Below are 21,533 nucleotides of genomic sequence, written 5' to 3'. Positions count from 1 at the left end.
ATTATCTGTGTGAAAAATTCAACAATAAGGAAGATGGAATGAAAGAGATTTTGAAGAAATAGGAAAACCTAGCATCCATAAAATATTATATGTCTTCAGAGTAACCAGACTTTTAGATAATTTTAATGATTGCAAAGGAAGAGCTGGGTGTGATGGCTAATGCTAACTACAGCATTCTGGATGGAGAGGTAAAGGTATATGGGTCTTGGAATTCTAGGCCTGCCTGGTCCAGGCCAGCTAAGGATACATAAAACACACTTGACAGGTACCCATTTTCAAGCAATGATCTAGGCACACCCCCGCCAGGTATAACATATGGAACAAATAGCTACCATGCACCATGTACTACAATCCATGAAGAAGAAAATTACTCATTCCAATGGCATTTTTTATTTATAGAATAAGAACAAAATAGACACTTCAAAGATGTTCAAGAATGAACCAAGTGTGGTGGCGCACACCTTTGATCCCAGACCTCCAGAGGTAGAGCAGGTGAACCAATGAATTCTAGGCCAGCTTGTCTAAAGAGTGAGTTCCAGGCCAGCCAGGGTTATACAGAGAAATCCTGTCTTGAAAAAACAAGAACAAAAAAGATAGGGAAGGAGCCAGGCAGTGGTGGCACATGCCTTTAATTCCAACACAGAGGCAGGCGGGTCTCTGTGAGTTTGAGGCCAGCCTGATTTACAAAGCTACACAGACAAATCCTGTCTGGGAAAATCAAATAAACAAACAAGCAAACAAATGAATGAAAAATGGGGGGGGGGGAAGAGTCAAGAATGAAAAACCCAAAAATCAAAAGAAGCATAGTAACTAAATGTACCATTCAGTATTAGACAGAATTCTGAGACATTTAGACATTTCTGCTATAAAAGTACTGGTACAATAGAGAAATGCAAATAAGGTCTATTGATGAAATGATAATTTCACTATATTTATATAAGAGAACAAATACTATGAATATGTTCAAACATGTAAGGAATTTATGTGTATGATAAGAAAAATGTTGAGAAAATAACAGAAATTAAAGTAAATATGAAAAAATCTATTTAAAATGCATGTGAGAATTTGTTGTGCTATTTTAATAACTACCTTGTTCAAGAAAAAGTTTAAAGTGTAACAGACCTTAAACAAACAAAGAAAAGAAAACGCCACAGAGCTGGGAGGAAGTAGTACACAGAGGCAGAATGACCACAGCAAATTCAAGACCATCCTAGTATACTCATAACTGAGTATAAACACAGTGAGCTCCAGGATAGCTAGGGCAAGACATTGAGACCAGACCAAAAATAAAAGAGATCAAAGAAATAGAAAAAAAATTAGAGAAGGACATCAGGCCATTCATCAAGGTCTAGAAATGAACAAACCCTTTTCAATGATGCCATATATATCAATACCAAAGTTGATGTAAATATGAAATATGTTCCATGTAATAAAATTTATGCTTCACACTTACTTATTCCATTAGTACACTGAAAAATGAATTGTGATAGCAAAATAGCCTCATTCAACTCTAATCAACAAAACACATGCTAATTAAAAATAGAAACATTAACAGCCAATGAATTATTAGTGCTTTTTTTTATTATCTTTTTATCACGTTTTAAAAGACAGAAACTCACTAGGTAGCTAGCCTGAAATTGCTATGGAGACCAGGCTGGCCACAAACTCACAGGGATGTATCTGTTCCTGCCTCCTAAGACAAAGACATGCATCACTATGCCTACCTATTAGGGCTCCTATTTCCAGAAATTTCAAGCTAATTTTGGGAAGCGAAAAATACTACATGTAGATAATATTTATAATCAACTACTAACACGTAGAAGTATAAAAAAGTAGTATTTTGTTTTATGATTCTGAGACTAGAATCCAGGGATTTGTGTATGCTACACAAATATGCCACCACTGAACTACATTGCTAGCTCCTTCCTTTAAATTTTCACCTTAATACCAAATTTGGGAAAGCTTTTTCCTTACGTCTGCCAAAAAATGTGCCCTCTGTGCTTGTCTTAGCTTGAATCGTTTGATTTTCTGCTGGATCCTTTTATCTTTCAAAAGTTGTTGTTCTGTGGCCCATTCGCAGTGGAGATAAGAGCTAAAAGTTTTATAAAAACAATATATTAGAATGATACAGAAAACCGTTTATTCATATGAGTATTTCATTATAATTTACAATATAAAAATCTTACCTTTAATTTTACATATACATAATTACTACATTCATTTTGAATAGATATAATAAGACTGCTAAAATAGCCATTTTGATACATGAATGCTAAAGAAATTGCTGTCAAGGAGTCACAGTTTGTCATATGGAAACAGTGATAAACTGACCAAAAACTGTTTCTGCAACATGACTTACTATTTTATTATATTGATTCTGTCATGATAAAAAAGCTATATACATTAAAATCAACATAATTTTCTGTGAAAGATTTATTCAAAATATGGAGAAAAACTGGAAATTCTACAAAAGGAATACATTTTCTTATAACTGCTGACTCCATTGATTTAACAACCAATGCAGAAATTTAAAACCTTAAAGTCAAATCATCATTGTATACATCTGATGTAGCAACTTAAAAATAAACTATTATATGTAAGAATAATAAAACCTAAAAAGTTCAAAATAGAAAAGATAAATACCTAACCTACAATCATATATTATAAAGATTCTTACATTTTAATACAATTAAAAAAATTCAGCCTTAATGTGAAAATTTTCCTCTCTTGTTTTGTTTATTTGTTTTGTGTGTGTGTGTGTGTGTGTGTGTGTGTGTGTGTGTGCGTGTGCGCGTGTGTGTGTGTATGTATGTTTAGAAGCAGGGTTTCTCTGTGTAGTCCTGGCTATCCTGTAACTAGCTCTATAGACCGGGTGGCCTTGAACTCAGATATCCAACTCCCAAGTACTAGGATTAAAAGGTATGTGTTGTCACACTGTAAAAGGTTTTCAAATATAGCCTTTTTACTTTTTAATGATTGAGTTTTTAAAATTATAAGTAATAAAAATTTTCATTAAAATCTAGATAAAATGAAAATATATTAATTAATTGTAAGTAATACTTACAAAATACTTCATACTTAAATAAACCACATTTCATAATTTTTAATTCAAATACTTACTAATTTTTATATTTCACAAAAAATTCTTCTACATCAAGCATAACTCCAGGTGATATCTAAAAAATTAAAATTAACAACTGTGATTCAAATAGGACACAATATATAAAGTTTATAGTATAGTGTAGCATTACTTACTTCCTTTTTTACAATTCTAGAAGATAGTATTTTGTCTACAATTGCAGCATCTTCTTCACTTGGATTTTCCTATAAGAAGGGAAAATATATAATGGAATATATTCTCCAAAGAACAATCATTCAAAAAATATCAGTGTAGCACTAAAACTAAGCGCTATGTGAAATATTAGGAATGAAAAAGAAGTTTCATAGTTACTGCCCTTGTCTTCTTCTGCATTACCATTTTATGAAGTACACTGTGCTTCTTTGTTTTCAATCCCCACCATCACGAATCCCCCTGACCAGTTAGGAAACTCATACCTGCCCAAGGTTTCAATTCTAACAGATGATGGCTAAACATTTGGCTCATAAAGCATGTGAGAAAAATGAAAAATAGAGATGTAGACTATGTGGTAATTATTTACACAAGGAAATGAAGGAGACAGGGAAGCATGGATTCCTGATGTGGTCATTTAAACTGCAATCTTACCACAAATAACTGCAGAGGCTGTTCACCAGGCAGAGGAGCTAAATTCTTTTTCATTTTTATAGTGCCCTTGACCTCTTCTTCAGATTGTTTTCCTTCTGTATCTTCTGCATATTTTTTTCTTTTAATTTGTCGATTTGATCTTCTTTTCTGTAATGAACCATAAGGACCTGATTTATATAAATTATTTTTAAAACCTTCAGCAGAGATTTAAAGAACATTACTCTTAAGGTTGGTGATTTCTTAGAAAGAAAAGTCAAAAGTATACGCAAGATACATCTCTTGAAGGTCTTTTTCTGACTAAAGGCTATATATAACATGCCCATGGCTTCAAGGTCACACTCTTCCCAAAGCTTTACCTCCCATAATTTCAAATATGAAAGTTTAATGACACCTTTGTTTATTTTTCTTTAAAATTAAGAATACAAAGATTTGGTTTTCTTTTCAACTAGTTCACAGCTTGGAAACACAGTGTTCTATTAGTAATACCTTTATTGCTGGATTAGTTTTCTTTGGAAACAATTACAGAAAATAAAAGGTTATCTTATTTAGCTATTAATTTACTCCTTAGACAATACACATTTTGAACTGTAAATAATTTTATGCATTTGCCCCAAACTTAAAAGTTATATAAAATGGTTATTTGTTAAATAATTATTAGGGACATAAATGCAGAAAAAAAATTAAGTGTTCTGTAAAGCATGTGAAAATGTATATATATATATATATATATATATATATATATATAATGATTCTGTTTAATTAAATTTAGATGAAGTACTAAGGGTTTCACTAGCTTTACTAGTTTAACATTAAGAAAAGGGACAAAACCATACAACAGAAGCCTTTTTAAAGGTAGTACTTATAGTATCAGCTCTTTTTAATAATCTAATTTTAAATCAAAACCAACTCCCTAATTATCTGTTTTAAGAGTTTATAATTCAAGGAGAATTTTTCAAATGAGTTACACAACTTTTGATGTTTTCAAGGGAAACAAACAAACAAAAAGAACAAAGCTCAGGTTGGCTTCAGAATACAAAAGGAGTTAAGTGTGCTTGTACTTCCATGACCCTTTGGGGTGGAGGGGTCTCAGGCAACTAGTCTACTAGGTAGTAGCAATCTACTGAATGAAACCAATCCTTGCTTTTCCTGCTCCATGTTCTTTTATGCAGAGTAATTTTCCTGACATTCCCCAAAAGTGGAACCAGAAAATAGCCCACATATTTTACATATGGTTTCTGCAATATTATCTGTGTGAGAGCTTTTTCATTGTTTTCACAACCATAACAAAACCAGCTGTAACAGAATCAGCTGAATCTGTGTAGCAGTGAGGCACCAAGTTGTTATACTAAGTTTGCAGTGGTTGTGGCTTCAAAAAATCATTCCTCTTTGTCTTCCGAGATGAACAATACTGCAAGAAAATAAGGCAAGATGTGGGTAGCCAAATTCCAAGCTTTCTGTTAGGATGGGTCGCCATCTGTTTATACTTTCTGTTGGTGGGAAAAGGTGTCTACTGAGCATCAACACAATGCTAGACAAGTACTCTGCAACTGAACAGCTTCCAGCCTTTCTGTTGTACATGAACACATTTACGTTTTTTGATTGTTTGATTTAAAGACATGGTTTCTTTTATAGCCCTGGCTTCTTGGAACTCACTCTGTAGACCAGGCTGGCCTCAAACAGAGGCTTCTGCCTCTGAAGTGCTAGTAATAAAGGTGTGGGCCATCATGGCCAGCTTCTCATTTAAAATTTTTAACATCAAAGTAGTAATACTTTGTTAATGGGAGAGACAGGACTATAATAAAAGGATTACAAGAAATCTACTTTTTTCACATACTAACTTGAAAAACACATGAAATATTTATTGTTCCCTGGAGGGAAAGTTCTATGAACTTACTTAGACTAAATGTACATTTAGAATTCTATTACAACCACAATATAGATCTTAAAGTTTAAAATAGTTTAAATCAACACTCAACTTTTCACTTACTATAATAGCACATGTAGGAATTATCAAAGTTTTACAACACATGATTTCTAAATAATTAAGTTTTAGATTCATTCAGTATATTTTTTCAGCTATCTCATAGTTTCTTTCGGGCCACTTATTGCTACTCTGAAATGCCCACTGATCTTTAGTAAAAAAGTAAATGCATGGTGTGAAAATTTCCTATACACTCACAAAAACATACACTCAGACAATGTCACAAGATAAAGTGATAACTACTTATTATTAGAAACTTTCTTTCATCCTACAAAGAGTTTCTCAGCCTAATTAATTGATTTCAAATCTGTGGAAGACTGCATATGATCTCACATTAGGTGAAGTATACAGTGGCATATTTGGGTAAAGCCAAAAAATATGTCACTTCTCCAGTTATCTTTCTCTACCATACAATATCTCTAATGAGTTTTACAAATGTAGAAACTAATCTGAAATTCACACAAGTGGTAAATGTGCCTTTTCTAGCTTTCTCCATGTTTTTTTTTTTTAAATAGTAACATGTTCTCTCTTATAGTTTATTTATAGCTTCTACCCTCCTATATGAAAAGCTTTGGCAGATTAGTTCACTACACTATGAATAAAGAAAGCACAGGATTTATGTTTTTAAGTGACTAATACTTTGTTATGTTAAAACTAGTTTCCTATAAATCTGCTACAGGGGCACTTATAAAAACATATAAGCCTCTAATTTTAGTCTGACTATGAAAGCACTCTTCATCAAGATTAAAGACATAAAATTAAACATCACATTCACAATTCTATATTTCTCTGTCTGTAATATTTCATTCAACTTTAAGAGTCCACTTTGACAATCCACTATTGCCACTCAAAGCTACATGGAGGTTTCTCTCATTTGTGAAATGACAAAAGCATTTATAGCATAATAAATATTTATACTTATTAGAAAATATGCATTCTCTTTTTATTTTGTTAAAGCAATATACTTGTCAAAACAACCTAACACTACAGTGAAATAAAGAAGATATGTTTCCAGAGAACTATACTACTGTTTCACTGTTTGGTAAATTACAAAGTAGTAAATGGCCAGCATTATTCTAGTATAAATTAAACTGAAAATTGTGATACTGAATAAGTTAAGTATAAGTTTACCTAAGTTAAAGATAGCATATGAAGAAAAGGCCAGGCCATATGATATTAGGAGCTTCGGTCACTGCCCTTACCTCAACTCTTGCAGCAGCCCAGGAGCCTTGAGCCACTACTCTCCCATTGGACAAGAAGCTGCATAAGGAAGAAGAAAGGCCATTCAGGGGCTTTCTGGCCCCATAATTCAACAACTGCCACCACCCCTATGGCCTACAGTAGTATTTTAAGTATTAGAAAGCAGAGGGTGGCCTGAATTATTATGACCTTCACTATAGATTTATATAGAGATAGATCTACATATATATAAATATATATATCCCCATAGGATTATTTTGACATCTACCTACTTTTTAAAGGTAAAATGCACAATATTTATGTCTGTTGGATTTTGGGTATCGCAGGCTGTCTTTTCTTCCACACAAGCAGACAAAAAGTACTGACTCTAGGAATGAGTCAATCCATTTGTTCTGTGATTTGTATTATTGTTAATATTAATATCTCTGCCATTAATTTCATTCCAAGCACTCTGTAAGTCCAAGATACAACAGGATACTGCTTTATGTTAAAAGCTATCTAGGACTTTATTTGTTATTTAACCTCTCAGTGTTTCAGTTCCACTACTGAAAAATGAGGGGTTTGAGGAAGGCAAATAAATTTTCTCTCACATCTAATATTATATGGTAATATTCTATACTGGAATAATGCTATCCTACAGGATTTACTATATAATAAATTTCATTTTTATCACTCAACTAGAGTATAAATATCCATGAGGCAATATTATGCTCCCTACGTAATTCTAACAGTGTTCCACTTCTCAGAATAAAAATGAATACTCACTTGAGAGTGTTGGTCTTTGAATGTGTGCTGGGACAGCTGCTCTGCATCAGACGGCTCATCTGAAGACTCATTCTTTCTTTTTTGTTTCTTACCCAATGTAATAATCAGTTTACTGTTTCAAGAAGAAAGAAATTAATATTCAGAACTCTGAATTTTTCCATTTTTGGTGAATAAGGTTGCCCTGATAAACATAATTTTATACTGAACTTGTCTAACCAAATATGTTAATTAAAATGAAACCCATATAGGTATTTTCAAAACAAACTCTTCTAATGGATTGACAACAGCATATAAAATAGGTACGAAGTCAAATCCTAACTTTGCTTCTTAGGCTCAGAATGTACTTTTCATGGGAAAATTCTCAAGTCACACATTATTACACAATAAGAAGAATTTATTACCGTACAGATCCAGAAACAGGCTTTGCTCTACTTCTGCCTACATAGATGCTACTCCTCCTTCAGAAAAAGGAACTTTGCTTCCTGGCTACAGAGATGGTGCTCATTGCACTGAGTGCCCTCCTCCTCAAAAGCATTGGATTCTTTCTACCCTACAGCAATGTCTCCTGTATTTTTGACAATCTGAAAACCAGCTATTTGTTAACATTTTAGTTTTGTGTCAGGGCTTATTGAAGCTATAGCATACACACATAAGAATTAGAGATACTACTTATATAATTCTTATAGGATGTGTCAGTATAACTTTCTGGTTTTACATTTAATATTATATACATGTCAAATATATATCTCTAAATTAAAAGTCTGTTTTCTTGTGAGATAAGTAATAGGGTTCTAGATTTCATTATTTGTCTCAACAGCACCATTACTAAAGTACCATATTAATCATAAACCATGTTTCTAACCAGCAAAATTTTCTTTTAGATATCTTGATTTGCAAAACTTAAAACCCTTCCACTATTTTCATATATGGTACATCAAATAGATTCAAATCCTTAATACTTGAAGTTATGAACAAGATAAGATCACAGATTCAGCAATATGGGCCCTCAACATTGAACAAATTACCTGATCTCTTTGGGCCTTACCTACAAGACAGAGAAAGTATAACAGTTGCCTCCCTTAGTGTGAAATAAGTGATAACTATATATTTTATGGCTTGAATCTAAAACGTTCTGCAAATTGTCCTCAGCTAATGGCACTATGAAGATGAGTTGATATTTGTCATTAGGGGTGATATTTGTCATTAGGACATTGAGACCCTGACCCCATCCTTTCCATCTGCCTCCCATCTGACAGGAGCAACTTCCTCTTCCACATGCTCCCAGCCATGATGCTACACCCCTTCACTGATCTACAACAGTCAATGCCTATCGACTGAAACCTTAGAAACCACAAGACAAAACAAATCTACCATTTCAAGAAGTTGTTTATCTCAGATGCTTTGTTTCAGCAATTAAAAGTTAATATATTAGCTCATAATGTAATCTTAAAAGATAGTAAATCTCAACTAACAGGAACTACAAATTATATAAGTAGCAAAATGACAGTTTAACCTTATGGCATCATAATAAAGTGCTAAAATGGAGGTTAGCACAGAATTCAGTATGACTATTTTAGAAGTGTTGTGTTTATGGGAAGATTAGAGGAGGCATTGCGGAAAAGGTAGAATTGGAGGTGTGCACTGAATGACGAAGTGGAGGTTAGCAGACAGTGAAGAGGCTATGGCACATCCCAGACAGGAGGATACATAGAAAAGAGAGGCAAATGTGCAACAGGAATAATGAATGGAACACATACAAAGTAGAAGTTAGGGTCACAAAAGACCTTGTAATGACATGCAAAGACTAACATTTCAAAGTTCAAGTCAGCTTTCATGCTCCATAAGATACGGCACTACCTAATGAACAGGCCCTGAAACATATTTGAGTGAAGTATAAAAAAGAAAGAAAGAAACAAAGAAAAAGAAAAGAAACAAGCATTGAAGGGTAAGAATTTTTAAAGACAGGAGTAGTGTGATGAGACGAAAGTGAAATACAAGCCAGAGAAATTATTGCAAAGGTAAAGGACAAATCACGTAAAGAAGATATTAGTCTAGGATTATAGTAGTGTGAATGAAGAGTGGGGAAAGTATATGTGATGTGAAACTGATCAGATATCCTCAGTCAAAGATGTGACATTAACAAAAAGTTGTGAATGATTTTTCCCCCTCTCTGATTTGACATGTTCAACAAGATAATGTTAATTCTTAGTTGTCTTCTAACTTGCCCTCTTGTGAATATGTGGGGGGCAGGGAATAAATAAGTGGGAAAGCATAGTTATTTTTTGAAGCCAGTAAAGCAAAGGAAATTAAAACAAACAAACAAACAAACAAAAAAACCTGAAACAAAATGGAGGAACCAGCTAGAGTTATACTCCTTTTGTCTTACTACTTTCATTGCTTATCTCCTTCCTCATTTAGGCATTTTTCTTACTCTGGTTTTCCCTCGTAAATTACAAGTCTGCCTGAAAGCCATTTTTACGATCTCTGTGACATGATCCGGTTCTTCCTTCTCAGCTACTGTTTCAATGCCATTTCATTTTCATTTCTCAATCCAAAATAACATCAATTTTTAGAACTAAGGTTTATATTCACAACTTCCACATATTCTGGACAGTGGGATAGCTTCTTTACTAACTTTAAATGATCTCTTTTATTTGATGTTCTGTGGTGATATTTTGTTTATGATCTAATAAAGATTGCTTGAAGATCAGAGTGTAAAGATAGCCACAGCCATAGAGGCCAGGAAGTAGTGGTACACACCTTTAATCCCAGTACTCGGGAGACAGAAGCAGAAGGAACTCTGTGAGTTCAAGGCTACCCTGGGCTACAAGAGAATGAATCAGTCTAAAAGAGCTCACACCTTTAATCTCCACACTAGAAGGTGGAGACAGGAGTGATATGGCTGGGTGGAGAGAGAAGTATGAGGCTGGAAAAAACAGGAGAGCAGTGCAGTCTCAGTGAGTCTGAGCATCAGTGAGTCGGGAGCAGTATGAAGTTCAGTGGACCGCCCCTTTGGTCTGAGCATTGGTAGAGGTAAGAACACTACACCGGCTTGGCTGAGATTATATCTAGGGTCTTACATATGTCAGACAAGAAGTCTATCACAGAGCCAATCTGCTCTTACAAAGCTAGACTTTCAAGTGTAATGTGATGGCTTATTATCTCAAATCCCAGCACCCAGAAGGCTGAGGCAGGATTCATATTAAATTCAAAACTGACCTGGCCTACATAGTCCGAACTTGTCAAAAAAAAAAAAAAAAGGATTTTTGCCTGTGTAATGAAAAGCTATTAGAAAGATTATGAAATAAAAGTATATTCTAGACCTATGTTAGAAGAAAAATATAGAATATATTTGAAATAAAAGTTTTACATTGATTTGTTTATGTATATGGGTATTTTGTGTGGTGTATATCTGTACACCAGAAGAGGGCATCTGCACCCATGGAACCACAGTTATAGATGTTTGTGACCTGGGAATTGAACTCAGGACTGATGGAAGAACAGCCAGTGCTCAGTGAGTCATGTTTCCAATCCTGTGAAATTATATTTTAAATTCTCAGTTTCTTTTCAAGTAAAAATTTTTAAAGATTTATTTTCTATTACTTATGTGTAGCCTTGTCTGGCCTAGAACTATCTGTCAGAACAGAGAGATCTGCCTGTGGTATAAACTACCACTTCTACTCCTAAGGATTTATTTTTACTTTTGTTTATGTGTATATGTACCTATACATGTACATGGGTACCTCCAGAGGCCAGTAGAGTGTCAGATCCTCTGAAACCGTGGTTGCAGATGGTTGTGAACTACCTCAAGTGGGTGCTGGGAACCAAATTCAGGCAAGAGCAGCAGTGCTGTTAACTGCTAAACCAGCATCTTAAATAATGTTTATATGTATACAGGTGCTTTGTCTGCATGTATGCAGGCAGGCCAGAAGATGGCATCACATTGTGAGCCTCCATGTATGTGCTAGGAATTGAACTTAGGACCTCTGGAAGAAGAGCTGGTGGGCTTAACCACTGAGCCCTTAAGTAAATCTCCTTAAGTAAATTTTTAAATTATATTTATAGATTTTTATATGCATGTGTGTGTGGGGGGGGAGAGTATCTCAAAGGATTTTTTTTTTTTTTTTTGAGACTAAGTTTCTCTGTGAAGCCATGGCTTTCCTTGAACTCTCTCTATAGACCAGGCTAGCCTCTAACTCATAGAAATCCCCCTGCCTCTGCCTCTGCCTCCTAAGTGCTGGCATTCAAGGCGAGTGCCACCACCACCTGACCAATACTTTGTCTTTTTTCCTCTTACTTTTTCTTGTTACCCCTTTCTTTCATCTTTAAGACCTTGATTTATGCCATGTAGGGAATGCACTCTACCATGAGGGAGAGGTAACATAGATGAATAGAAATGGATTAACTGTACTGAGAGCTAGTTAGCTCAGCATTTATAACTAACATTAAGCCTTTTTGTGGTTATTTGGAAACACCTGCCAAAACAGAGAAACTCTACCTACAGTTAACAGGACTGAATAAGTGTTTATTTCCTAGTTTTGATCCTTGTGCTATGGTTATATAAAATGTCAAAACTTGAGAAAATTAAAAGCCTAAATGAACTCGTACCAAGTTTCCCAAATCTGAAATTATTTCAAATTAAAACGTAAAAATCAGACAACAAATGTATACAAATAAACAAAGAAAAGAAACCTTAGATTTGCAGATTCCAACCCTTAGACTCAAATCTAGGAGTTAAAAGAACAATACACTGAGATTGACCCCCAGGCTCCTCACAAGTAAACAAGCACTTCCAAAAAGTCATATCTCCAGCCAATTCCAACTTGTTATTTTGAAACAGAATCTCTCTTAATTGCATGGGCTGGCCTCCAATGTGCAGTGGGACTAAAGGTGCACTAACACAGTGAGCTCTAGTTTTAAAAAATTCTCCTAAAGTAGTCTGTTGTCTCAGAAGATTAGGAATAAATATTCAAGACAACAGGTTTTTTTGATTTTTGTTGTTGTTTTAGACAGGTTTTCTCTGTAACCTGGCTGTCCTGGAACTTTCTTTGTAGTCTAGTCTGGCCTCGAACTCAGAGATACACCTGGGGAGTGCTAGTATTAAAGGCATGTGCCACCATGTCCAGCTGAAGACAACTTTTCAACTTCTTTTTATTTATACTGCACTGAAATTTTAAAGTTTATTTGCCTATACTAGTTGTTAATTCTCAGAAAAACTCTAAGATGGTCAGAGAGGGGACCAGAGTCAATAGACAGGGAGAGTTCATCACTAAATAATCAACAAAAAAGTCACAAGTCTAGTAAGAAGCAAACAACAACAACAAAAAACACAACAGCAAAGGTTGTTACTAGGTTGCTATGAGACCTCTTATTCAGACAGTCAATAAATATTTAACATGAATAAAGTATGATGGAATACTGTATGACTTTTGAGCACCCAGTGGGCTTTATTGGCTGTATAATGAAAACAGATGCTATAAATTGTGAACTCAGATAATTTCATAGATTAGTAAGAGATAGTCAAGAAAATATCCAATTGTTGTAGAATCCTGAATTAATAATATACATTTAAAATTAAGTAGAAATAACAATAAATTTTCATTGTAAATGCATTTGTCAAATACAATGATCTTATAATTCAAGGAGAAATATTCACAAAATAAAGCAACATAGTATAAAACAACTTAATAGTAAATTTCTTATGCAACTTTTGGTTTTAAAAAAACTTTAATGGAGCGAAGTACCCTTAAACCCAGCACTCAGGAGTCAAAGGCAGGCAGATCTCTGTAAGTATGAGGCCAGGCTGTTCTACAGAGGGAGTTCCAGGCCAAGCAATCACATGGTGAGACACTCTTTCAGCCACAATATTAAAAGGATCTGTTATTAATGCCAACAAATTAGCAACAGATAATCAGGCAAAACCAACCAAACACCCCTAAATATCCAAATGGTTTCTAATATAAAAGAGAAATTTAAGTATAGAGTTTATACCTAATGTGTCTACACATTATGCACTCATCTACATCCAGCCTGTTCATTATTAGTAGATTCTGTTAACAGGCTATGCTCAACACTGTGTCAATCTGTAATTGACCCCTGTTGGTTCTCTCATTGCAATAATTGGACAATGAATCTTACTCAATTAGTCCATATGCTGTGATTAATACACCAAACATACTTTGTATAAAGGATTCACATCTGTGATCCTCACATGAAGGGGGATGAGGCAGAAGTACAATGAGCTCAAAGTCAGGCAGAATTATACATCTATGCTCTGTCTCAATCAATCCAAACCGCAATAAGAACTACCCACATAATGTTTGTTTGTTTGTTTCTTGCTTTTTTTTGAGACAGCATTTCTCTGAGTAGTTTGCAGATCAGGCTGGCCTTGGAATCACAGAGATTCACCTGCCTCTGCCTCCCAAGTGCTAGGATAAAAGGTGTGAACCACCACTACCCAGCTCTATCCACATAATAGTAAGCATAGCAAACAGGCAAAAATAATATTTTTACATTATTTTCTTTTTGCAAGGTAACTAAAAAGAAGTGAGATCATTTTTAAAGGCATCAAAAATACTTATTTTTCTAGCCAGGCATGATAGACAAAACTTTAATCCTAGCATTACAGGCAGAAACAGAAAGATCTCTAAATTCAAGGCCAGCCTGGTTTACAGAGAAAGTGCCAAGACAACAAGAGCTATACAGAAAAATGAACCCTTTCTCAAGAAACAAAAGCAACATAAATAAATAAGTAGATAAATAAGTATACAAACACATCTGAAGCTAGGAAATGGCTCAGTGAGTAAATGCTTGATGCACAAATATAAAGATGTGAGTTGGATCCCAGTGCACATTAAAAGGTCAAGCAAGTTTTAAATGGGCTTTTTGTTTTAGTTACAACAGTAATCCTGGGTGGTGGTGGCACATGCCTTTAATCCCAGCACTGGAAGTACAGGCAGGTAGATCTCCCTATATTCAAGGCCAACCTGTTCTACAGAGCAAGTTGTAATACAGCCAGGGCTACACAGAGAAACCTTGTCTTGGGAAAAAAAAAATAAATAAATAAACAACACTAATCCTTAAATATGTGAAAAGAATTGTATGGTAAGCTTTTGATAACTTTAATTTTTTGTTATTTCCTGTCCAGGGTTGAATGTTACTTGTTTTACTAGAGAGTATCATATAAATAACTATTAAGAATCTACACAATTATTCAACACACTTGTAGACAGATTGTTTTTAGTTTTTGATACAGGGCTCTTTATGTAGCACTGGCCATCCTGGAACTCATTATAAAAAGGCTGGTCTCAAACTCAGAGATCTGCCTACGTCTTTCTCCTAAGTGCTATGATTAAAGTATACACCATCATAACTGACAGCACAGTTAAATTTTAATTCTAAAAAATATACATGTAAAATGAAACAAAATAAAGAAACAAATAGAGAACCACATGTAACATCTTTATAACCAGAATTCGTTTAGGAAATCGCCATAGTTTTAATTGGCAACACTTTTCTTTCTCACACACACACACACACACACACACACACACACACACACACACACACAAAATGATGGTGCCTCATCATCAATAACATTTTATATGCAATGAAGGAGAATACCTTCTGCTGATGACAAAACTCACTAGTCTTGTAAAGGCATAATTCTTAACAATGAAGAAATGAACCATAACCGAAATTCCTAAGTATCATGTATACCTACTCATTTTGCAGGTTCCTGTTCCAAATTACCTGAATATTGTAATTTAGATTTAAACAGGAAAATTAGAAGAACATTTTGCCTGCTTGGCTTTACACAGACTATTAATGGTATAATAGGAATATATAACAAATTTATACCATATACTTTTATAACTAATATTTTAGTTAGCATATGCCAAACAACTAATTTAGCCCTTTATACCTTTATATATTTGAATATGACATCATTTCAGACAGGGTCTCTCTATGAAGCCCAAGTTCATCTCAAATCTCTCTCTCTCTCTCTCTCTCTCTCTCTCTCTCTTTCTCTCTCTCTCTCTCTCTCTCTCTCTCTGTGTGTGTGTGTGTGTGTGTGTGTTTTGGGGGCAGGGTTTCTCTGTGTAGTCTTGGCTAACCTGGAACTCACTCTGCAAAGCAGATTGGCCCCAAACTCAGAGATCTGCCTGCCTTTGCCTCCCACATGTGGGATACCACTGCTGAGCTGATCTCACATTCTTAAAGGCCAGAAAGAGGCTAAGGATAGAACTTAGTGGTAGAGCCCTTGCCTAGCACAAACAAGACCCACTAGAACCAAAACCAAGGCAAACCAAACCACATCAAACCATACCAACAAGACTATATAAAAGCATTTATGTTTAATGTCTTATTGCTTTCTGTCATATTGCCTCAAGTTTAATTTCTATTTGAGCTTGAAAAATATCTCAACATTTAAGTATTTTTGCTATACAAATAGAAAACTACTTCAAATACTCATTATATCATTTTCCTATAGCCAACAGACTAATATGAATAATACAAAAAAAATCAAAGAGTTCAATCATCATGGGCTGTTTCTGATGAAACTTACAAAGCTATGAGACCATGTCAAGATCAAAAGTACTCTATTTATGTCAGTTAGATAATCAGTAAGAAAGGAAGTCCTGCTAAGGAAGAGCATATAACACAGCAACAGTTGGACCAACAGTACAGCTCAGTGAATGTTTCCTAGCATACAGCCACATGTGAGACCCTGGGGAAGAAGGGGGGCAACCCACATCACCACAAAAGAAAAACACAGACAAAACAATAAAGCAGTAATTGAACTTACTTGCTGACTTGCTGTTGTTTCTTTACATTTTTGATTTTTTTCTGTGTGGGTTTTTTAACTGATCTTACTTAGGAACAAAGGCTTAAGAAAAAAGGTAACCAAGGTAGTGAATGAGTATAGCATTTAGGAAAATATGCAGTTCCTAGCCTGGACTTCTTTCCTAAACAGCTATATGCTATTTATGGACTCAGAAAATAATAACAGGTTACACTTACTGATCACTACATATATGCAAGATATTGTTTTATTTGTTTTAAATGCTAACACATTTCCTCCTCAAAATGATACGGGAAGACAAATAATATGATTAACTCTCTTCTAAAGATGGCAGGTAAGTATCTGTACATGCTTAAACTGCTAGTAACTAAAGACAATTGGTTCCAAAGCCAAAGAGTTTGATATTAACATGCCACACACCCAAACTAAGTGTAAGAATTACTACAAAGATTAAATGAGGTGATGTATTAAGTGTTTTGAAAACATTCTACTGCTCACATTTTGAACATACCCATCTGGGGGCTAGACAGATGTCTAGTACCCTCAGTGGATGGCTTCCAACTGGCTGTAACTCCAGTTCTAGAGGATCTAATGCCCTCTGTCCTCTAAAGGCATGTGCATACATGTGCTGTAAATAAACCTCCGCAGGCACACATACATACACATAAATTTAATAGAAAAGAGTATCAATTTAGGGTTTTGGGAGATGGTTTGGTGGATTCTTGTCAAATAAAATGAGTACCAGAGTTCCCCAGTTCTATCCAATACACATACACAAGCCAGGCAGTGCAGTGACCTGCCTACAATCCAGGTACTGAAGAGACAGCAGATCTCCAGGGCAATCAGGCTAACTAGACTGGCAGAACTGGTAAATTTGGGGTTCAGTGAGAAATTGCTTCAGTAAATGAAGTGTCGAGTCACATGATATTAACCTTGCTTTCACATAGAGTGCCCTCCACTTATATTACACATGTAAACATATACAACACAAATTCATAGCATATAGACATACAAATAAAGAAAATCAGTCTAGGAACTCTGACTTGAGAGATAGCTCAATTGCTAAAGTGCTTGCTGCATAAATGGTATTCACTGGCAGAATCAGGCAAGTCCCTGAAATCCTCTGCCAGAAAGCCTAGCCAAATCAGTGAGCTCCAGGTGCAATGAGAACTTTGTCTCCAAAAAACAAAGTAGGGAGTCGTTGAGGACACGTGACAAAGACCTCTGGCCTCCACTTGCATATCATATGTAGACACATTCTCCCTTACACACCATACAAACACATATATCACATACCACACACACACATAAATACACACATACACACACACACACACACACACACCAACCTCCAAAAATGAAAAAGTTTCAAGCATATTAAAGCAATGATTATTCTCCAGATTAATATTTACATAAAATCACATCTATAAGTTAAATACAAATTCTGACTGGCTATCATCAATAAATTGTGACTTACAAATGTACTTTTTTAAAAGATTTATTCTATTTTTAAATTATATGTGTGTGTCCATGTACTTATACGTGCTGTGCTCACGGAGCCCAGGAGACAGCATGGATCCCCTGAAGCTGGAGTTATAGCAGTTGTATGTATGCCTCCCAATGTGGGTTCTGGAAACCCTCTCCTAACCACTAAGTCATCTCTCCAGCCTCCAAATATACTTTTTAAATTTATACTTAAAACTATAGGGGTGGGAAATGGATTAAGTTGAAGCATGAATTATGTTCAAAATTACTGGTGTCAATAATTTGACACTAGTAGATCAATTCTAAAATTATCAGAAAATCTTATTTTTGTAAAAGGAACTATTCACATATCATGAAATAATAGTTAAAACAATATAATCCATTCTTTAATTGAATAACTCCCCACATAACAATTAAAAACTAGGACTAGGAGCGGGGCATGGGACTGGAGCCCTTTAATACCAGCACCTAAGAGGCATAGATTGGCTGATTATTATGAGTTACAGGCCAACAAGAGATATATAGTGAGACCTTGTTTCAAAAAACAAAATAAAACTAGGATAGGAATGCAGTTTAGTGGGAGAGTGCTTGTCTAGCATGCAAAGGATCTGGGGTTGACCTCCAACCCTGCAATAAAAACTAAGAACTCAGCACTAAAAACAATAAAGTACATTGCCTAATTAGAATACATAATAATGAAATATTAATATACTTTATCCACTGTTGATGAGATGATTCAGTACTTGCTGTCAAGCATGAATAACCTGAGTTTGATCTCAAGGATCCATGTGATGAGAAGAGAGCACAGATAATCACTACAAGCTGTCCTCTAAAGTGCACACACACACACACACACACACACACACACACACACACACACACACGAGGAAAGATGAACATGTCCACACATACACCCATACACACGCACATACACACAAAAATGTAATTTAAAATTTTTATCCTGTTTTTCCTAATGTACAACAGTATTTTTTAATCTATGATGATAAAGATAATCAAAATTATTTACTGCAAAATAGCTTCAAAATAAGTAGGTGAAATTCAGTTTTACTTACTTGCCTACAACTTATCAATTCCTCTATCAAAAGAACCTAGGGATAAGAATGTAGTTTAGTGGTAGATTGCTTGCCTAATATATGCAATGCCTTGGGTTAATGTCCAGGCTGAGAATCAACTGTCACAAAGCCTATATTACTCAGTATCCTGACACGTATTTGAGCAAGAGAGAAAGAAAAGCAAACTACAATTAAAAAAAAAAAAAAAAAAAAAAAAAGCTTTCAGTAAAATTTTCTTTTTCTACTTATTAAAGATTGGCATATTTGAGGGCCGGGGGTAGGAAGAAGGGGGGAAAAGCATTAAAGCAATTGATGATGTAATATTACATTGTATTTTAAATAATCTACTTAGTTTTAACAAAAAATACAACTCTTAAAAAGAATAACTCAAAGATAGACCTGTCTGTAATCCTAGAATTAAGGAGGCAGAGGCAGAGGCAGAAAGATTACACTAAGTTTTATACCAGCCTGGTCTACATAACGGGTTCTAGGCCAGTCTCAAAAAGTGAAATAAAAGTGGCCTGGCAGTGGTGGTTCACACCTTTAATCACAGCACTCAGGAGGCAGAAGCAAGTGGATCTCTGTTAGTTCGAGGCCAGGTTGGTATACAGAGAGAGTTCTAGAACAGCCAAGTCTACATAGAGAAACCCTGTCTTGAAAAACCTAACAATAATAATAAACTAAAAGGGGGAAAAAAAATAAAAAAGTAACAAACCCACTCTCATTCCTCTCCTTCCAAACAAGCCACAGCAATGATACTATTTCCAACAATATTAATTCACATTTTCAAAATACATATTTCTCTTGACTTAATTATTTCTATCTTTACTTCCTGGGCCTAAAATTCTCTTAATTCAGATTCGGCTCTAGAATTACTTGTCTCTAGGTACTAGGGTCTCCTTCATCCTCAAAGTTAAAGAAATTAACAGTTATTACAGCTTTTGAAGCTTACCTACCAATTTCAATGTCACTGTTTTCAAATTATTATCCTTCTAAATACTGTATTTCTCCATCTATATCTCTGAACAAGTTAAAATCAGAAAAACTTTAAAGGTGGTAGATCCAGCTCACCTTTAATCCCAGCATCCAAAAGGCAGAGGCAGGTGGATGGATGGATTTGATTTCGAGGTCAGCATAGTCTACAAAGCTAGTTTCAGGACAGCCAAGATTGTTACACAGAAAAACCCTGGCTCAAAAAACAAATCTTGACTATTAACTTTTAATATAGGGAAAGGTGAAATGTAGGCTTCCTAAGTTAAAAATAGATATAATAGGGGAAAAATGTACTTTCATTAAAAAAAAAATGAACAAAAACTTTTAAAAAAATGAATGAGTAAGGGCTAGAGAGATGATTCAGTGGTTTTATAGAGGTCCTAGGTTCAGTTTCCAGCATCAACATAGAGGTCCATAATCTACTATAGCATACACTCAGACATACACAGAAAATAAAAAAAAATAAAACCTTAAAAAAAAAAAGAATCTCAGCACAATTTATGCTGGCTATGAAGACTGATAACATAGGGACAATTTTTTTTTTAAAATGTGAAGATTTTAACTTCACTTTGTTTGTCGGCAAATATTATTATTATTTATTGATACATTATATGGAAACAGAATGTATTTATTTGACTGTATCAGAATGACAGAATTTAATTGCTATATAGGTTAGTAACCTATATAGCAAATGACAGAAGTCAGAGGAATTTTCTCTTTATACTGTTCTCTATGTTTGTGTGTGTTCAGCAAAAAAAAAAAAACTTACATTAACTCAGACAAAGCACTTTATGCAAAATTCTATATAAGGTTTCAAAATTACTAAATAGTCCTCAAGAATAATTATAAGCTATTATAGGCTTACATTAGGCTTAGTTTTACATACAAAGCATACATGTATTTATTTTTTTGAAGCTGAATAAACAATCAAATTAAAATGCATAGAATTGGCACTGGGAATGAAGGTGAGCTACAGGATGCTTGTCTAGCATATTTTTTTGTCTAGTATAAAATTAAAGACCTTGGTTTTAAATTTTAAAACAAAAAACAAAGACAGGTTTTGATTCCCCAACACTCCCAAAAACATGTAATAATAAAATACAATAGATAAATAGATTTGGTGGGTATTCCTTTACTCTTAGGATTCTCTTGAAACATTAATACCTGGCCTCTTTATTACATAAAATAAGTCAGTACATGTCTATTGTAATTGCTGATTCACAATCCAGAGTTTTTGTGTGGTTGGGTTATCTGAGAAAATACTCTATGTTATGCTTTTAAATTATTAGGTACCCTGCAAGGTACAATGCCCCTAAGAGGTAAAGCAACCTTGAAAGAATTTCAAATATGTTTTTAAAGAAAGTTACTCTAGAAACATCAGAAAAATACAGATTTTTATTCCTCTCCCTTGCATGTTTTCTTTTATTAATACAAATAAACAAAATACTATGTTAATAGAAAAGTAATATTTGTGTGACCCTAGTAATTCATTGAAATTGGAAATAA

The 21,533-nt window shown here is 34.5% G+C and overlaps 1 protein-coding gene across 1 annotated transcript in view; it reads right to left on the bottom strand.

Moving 5' to 3' along the window:
- The window catches only part of Chd9 (chromodomain helicase DNA binding protein 9), a 224,822-nt gene that overhangs the window by 78,278 nt on the left and 125,011 nt on the right, over positions 1–21,533 (bottom strand). Inside the window, exons 4-8 of the mRNA XM_051195107.1 lie at positions 7,671–7,782; positions 3,725–3,871; positions 3,256–3,324; positions 3,121–3,176; positions 1,975–2,092 (exon numbers count right to left, since the gene is read on the bottom strand). Coding sequence (XP_051051064.1) covers positions 1,975–2,092; positions 3,121–3,176; positions 3,256–3,324; positions 3,725–3,871; positions 7,671–7,782 — 502 coding nt within the window. The remainder of the gene's footprint in view (positions 1–1,974; positions 2,093–3,120; positions 3,177–3,255; positions 3,325–3,724; positions 3,872–7,670; positions 7,783–21,533) is intronic.

Source organism: Phodopus roborovskii, unplaced genomic scaffold (assembly GCF_943737965.1).
Source record: "Phodopus roborovskii unplaced genomic scaffold, PHOROB, whole genome shotgun sequence".
Taxonomy (NCBI): Eukaryota; Metazoa; Chordata; class Mammalia; order Rodentia; family Cricetidae; genus Phodopus; species Phodopus roborovskii.
This window is presented reverse-complemented; position numbering and strand designations above follow the sequence as displayed.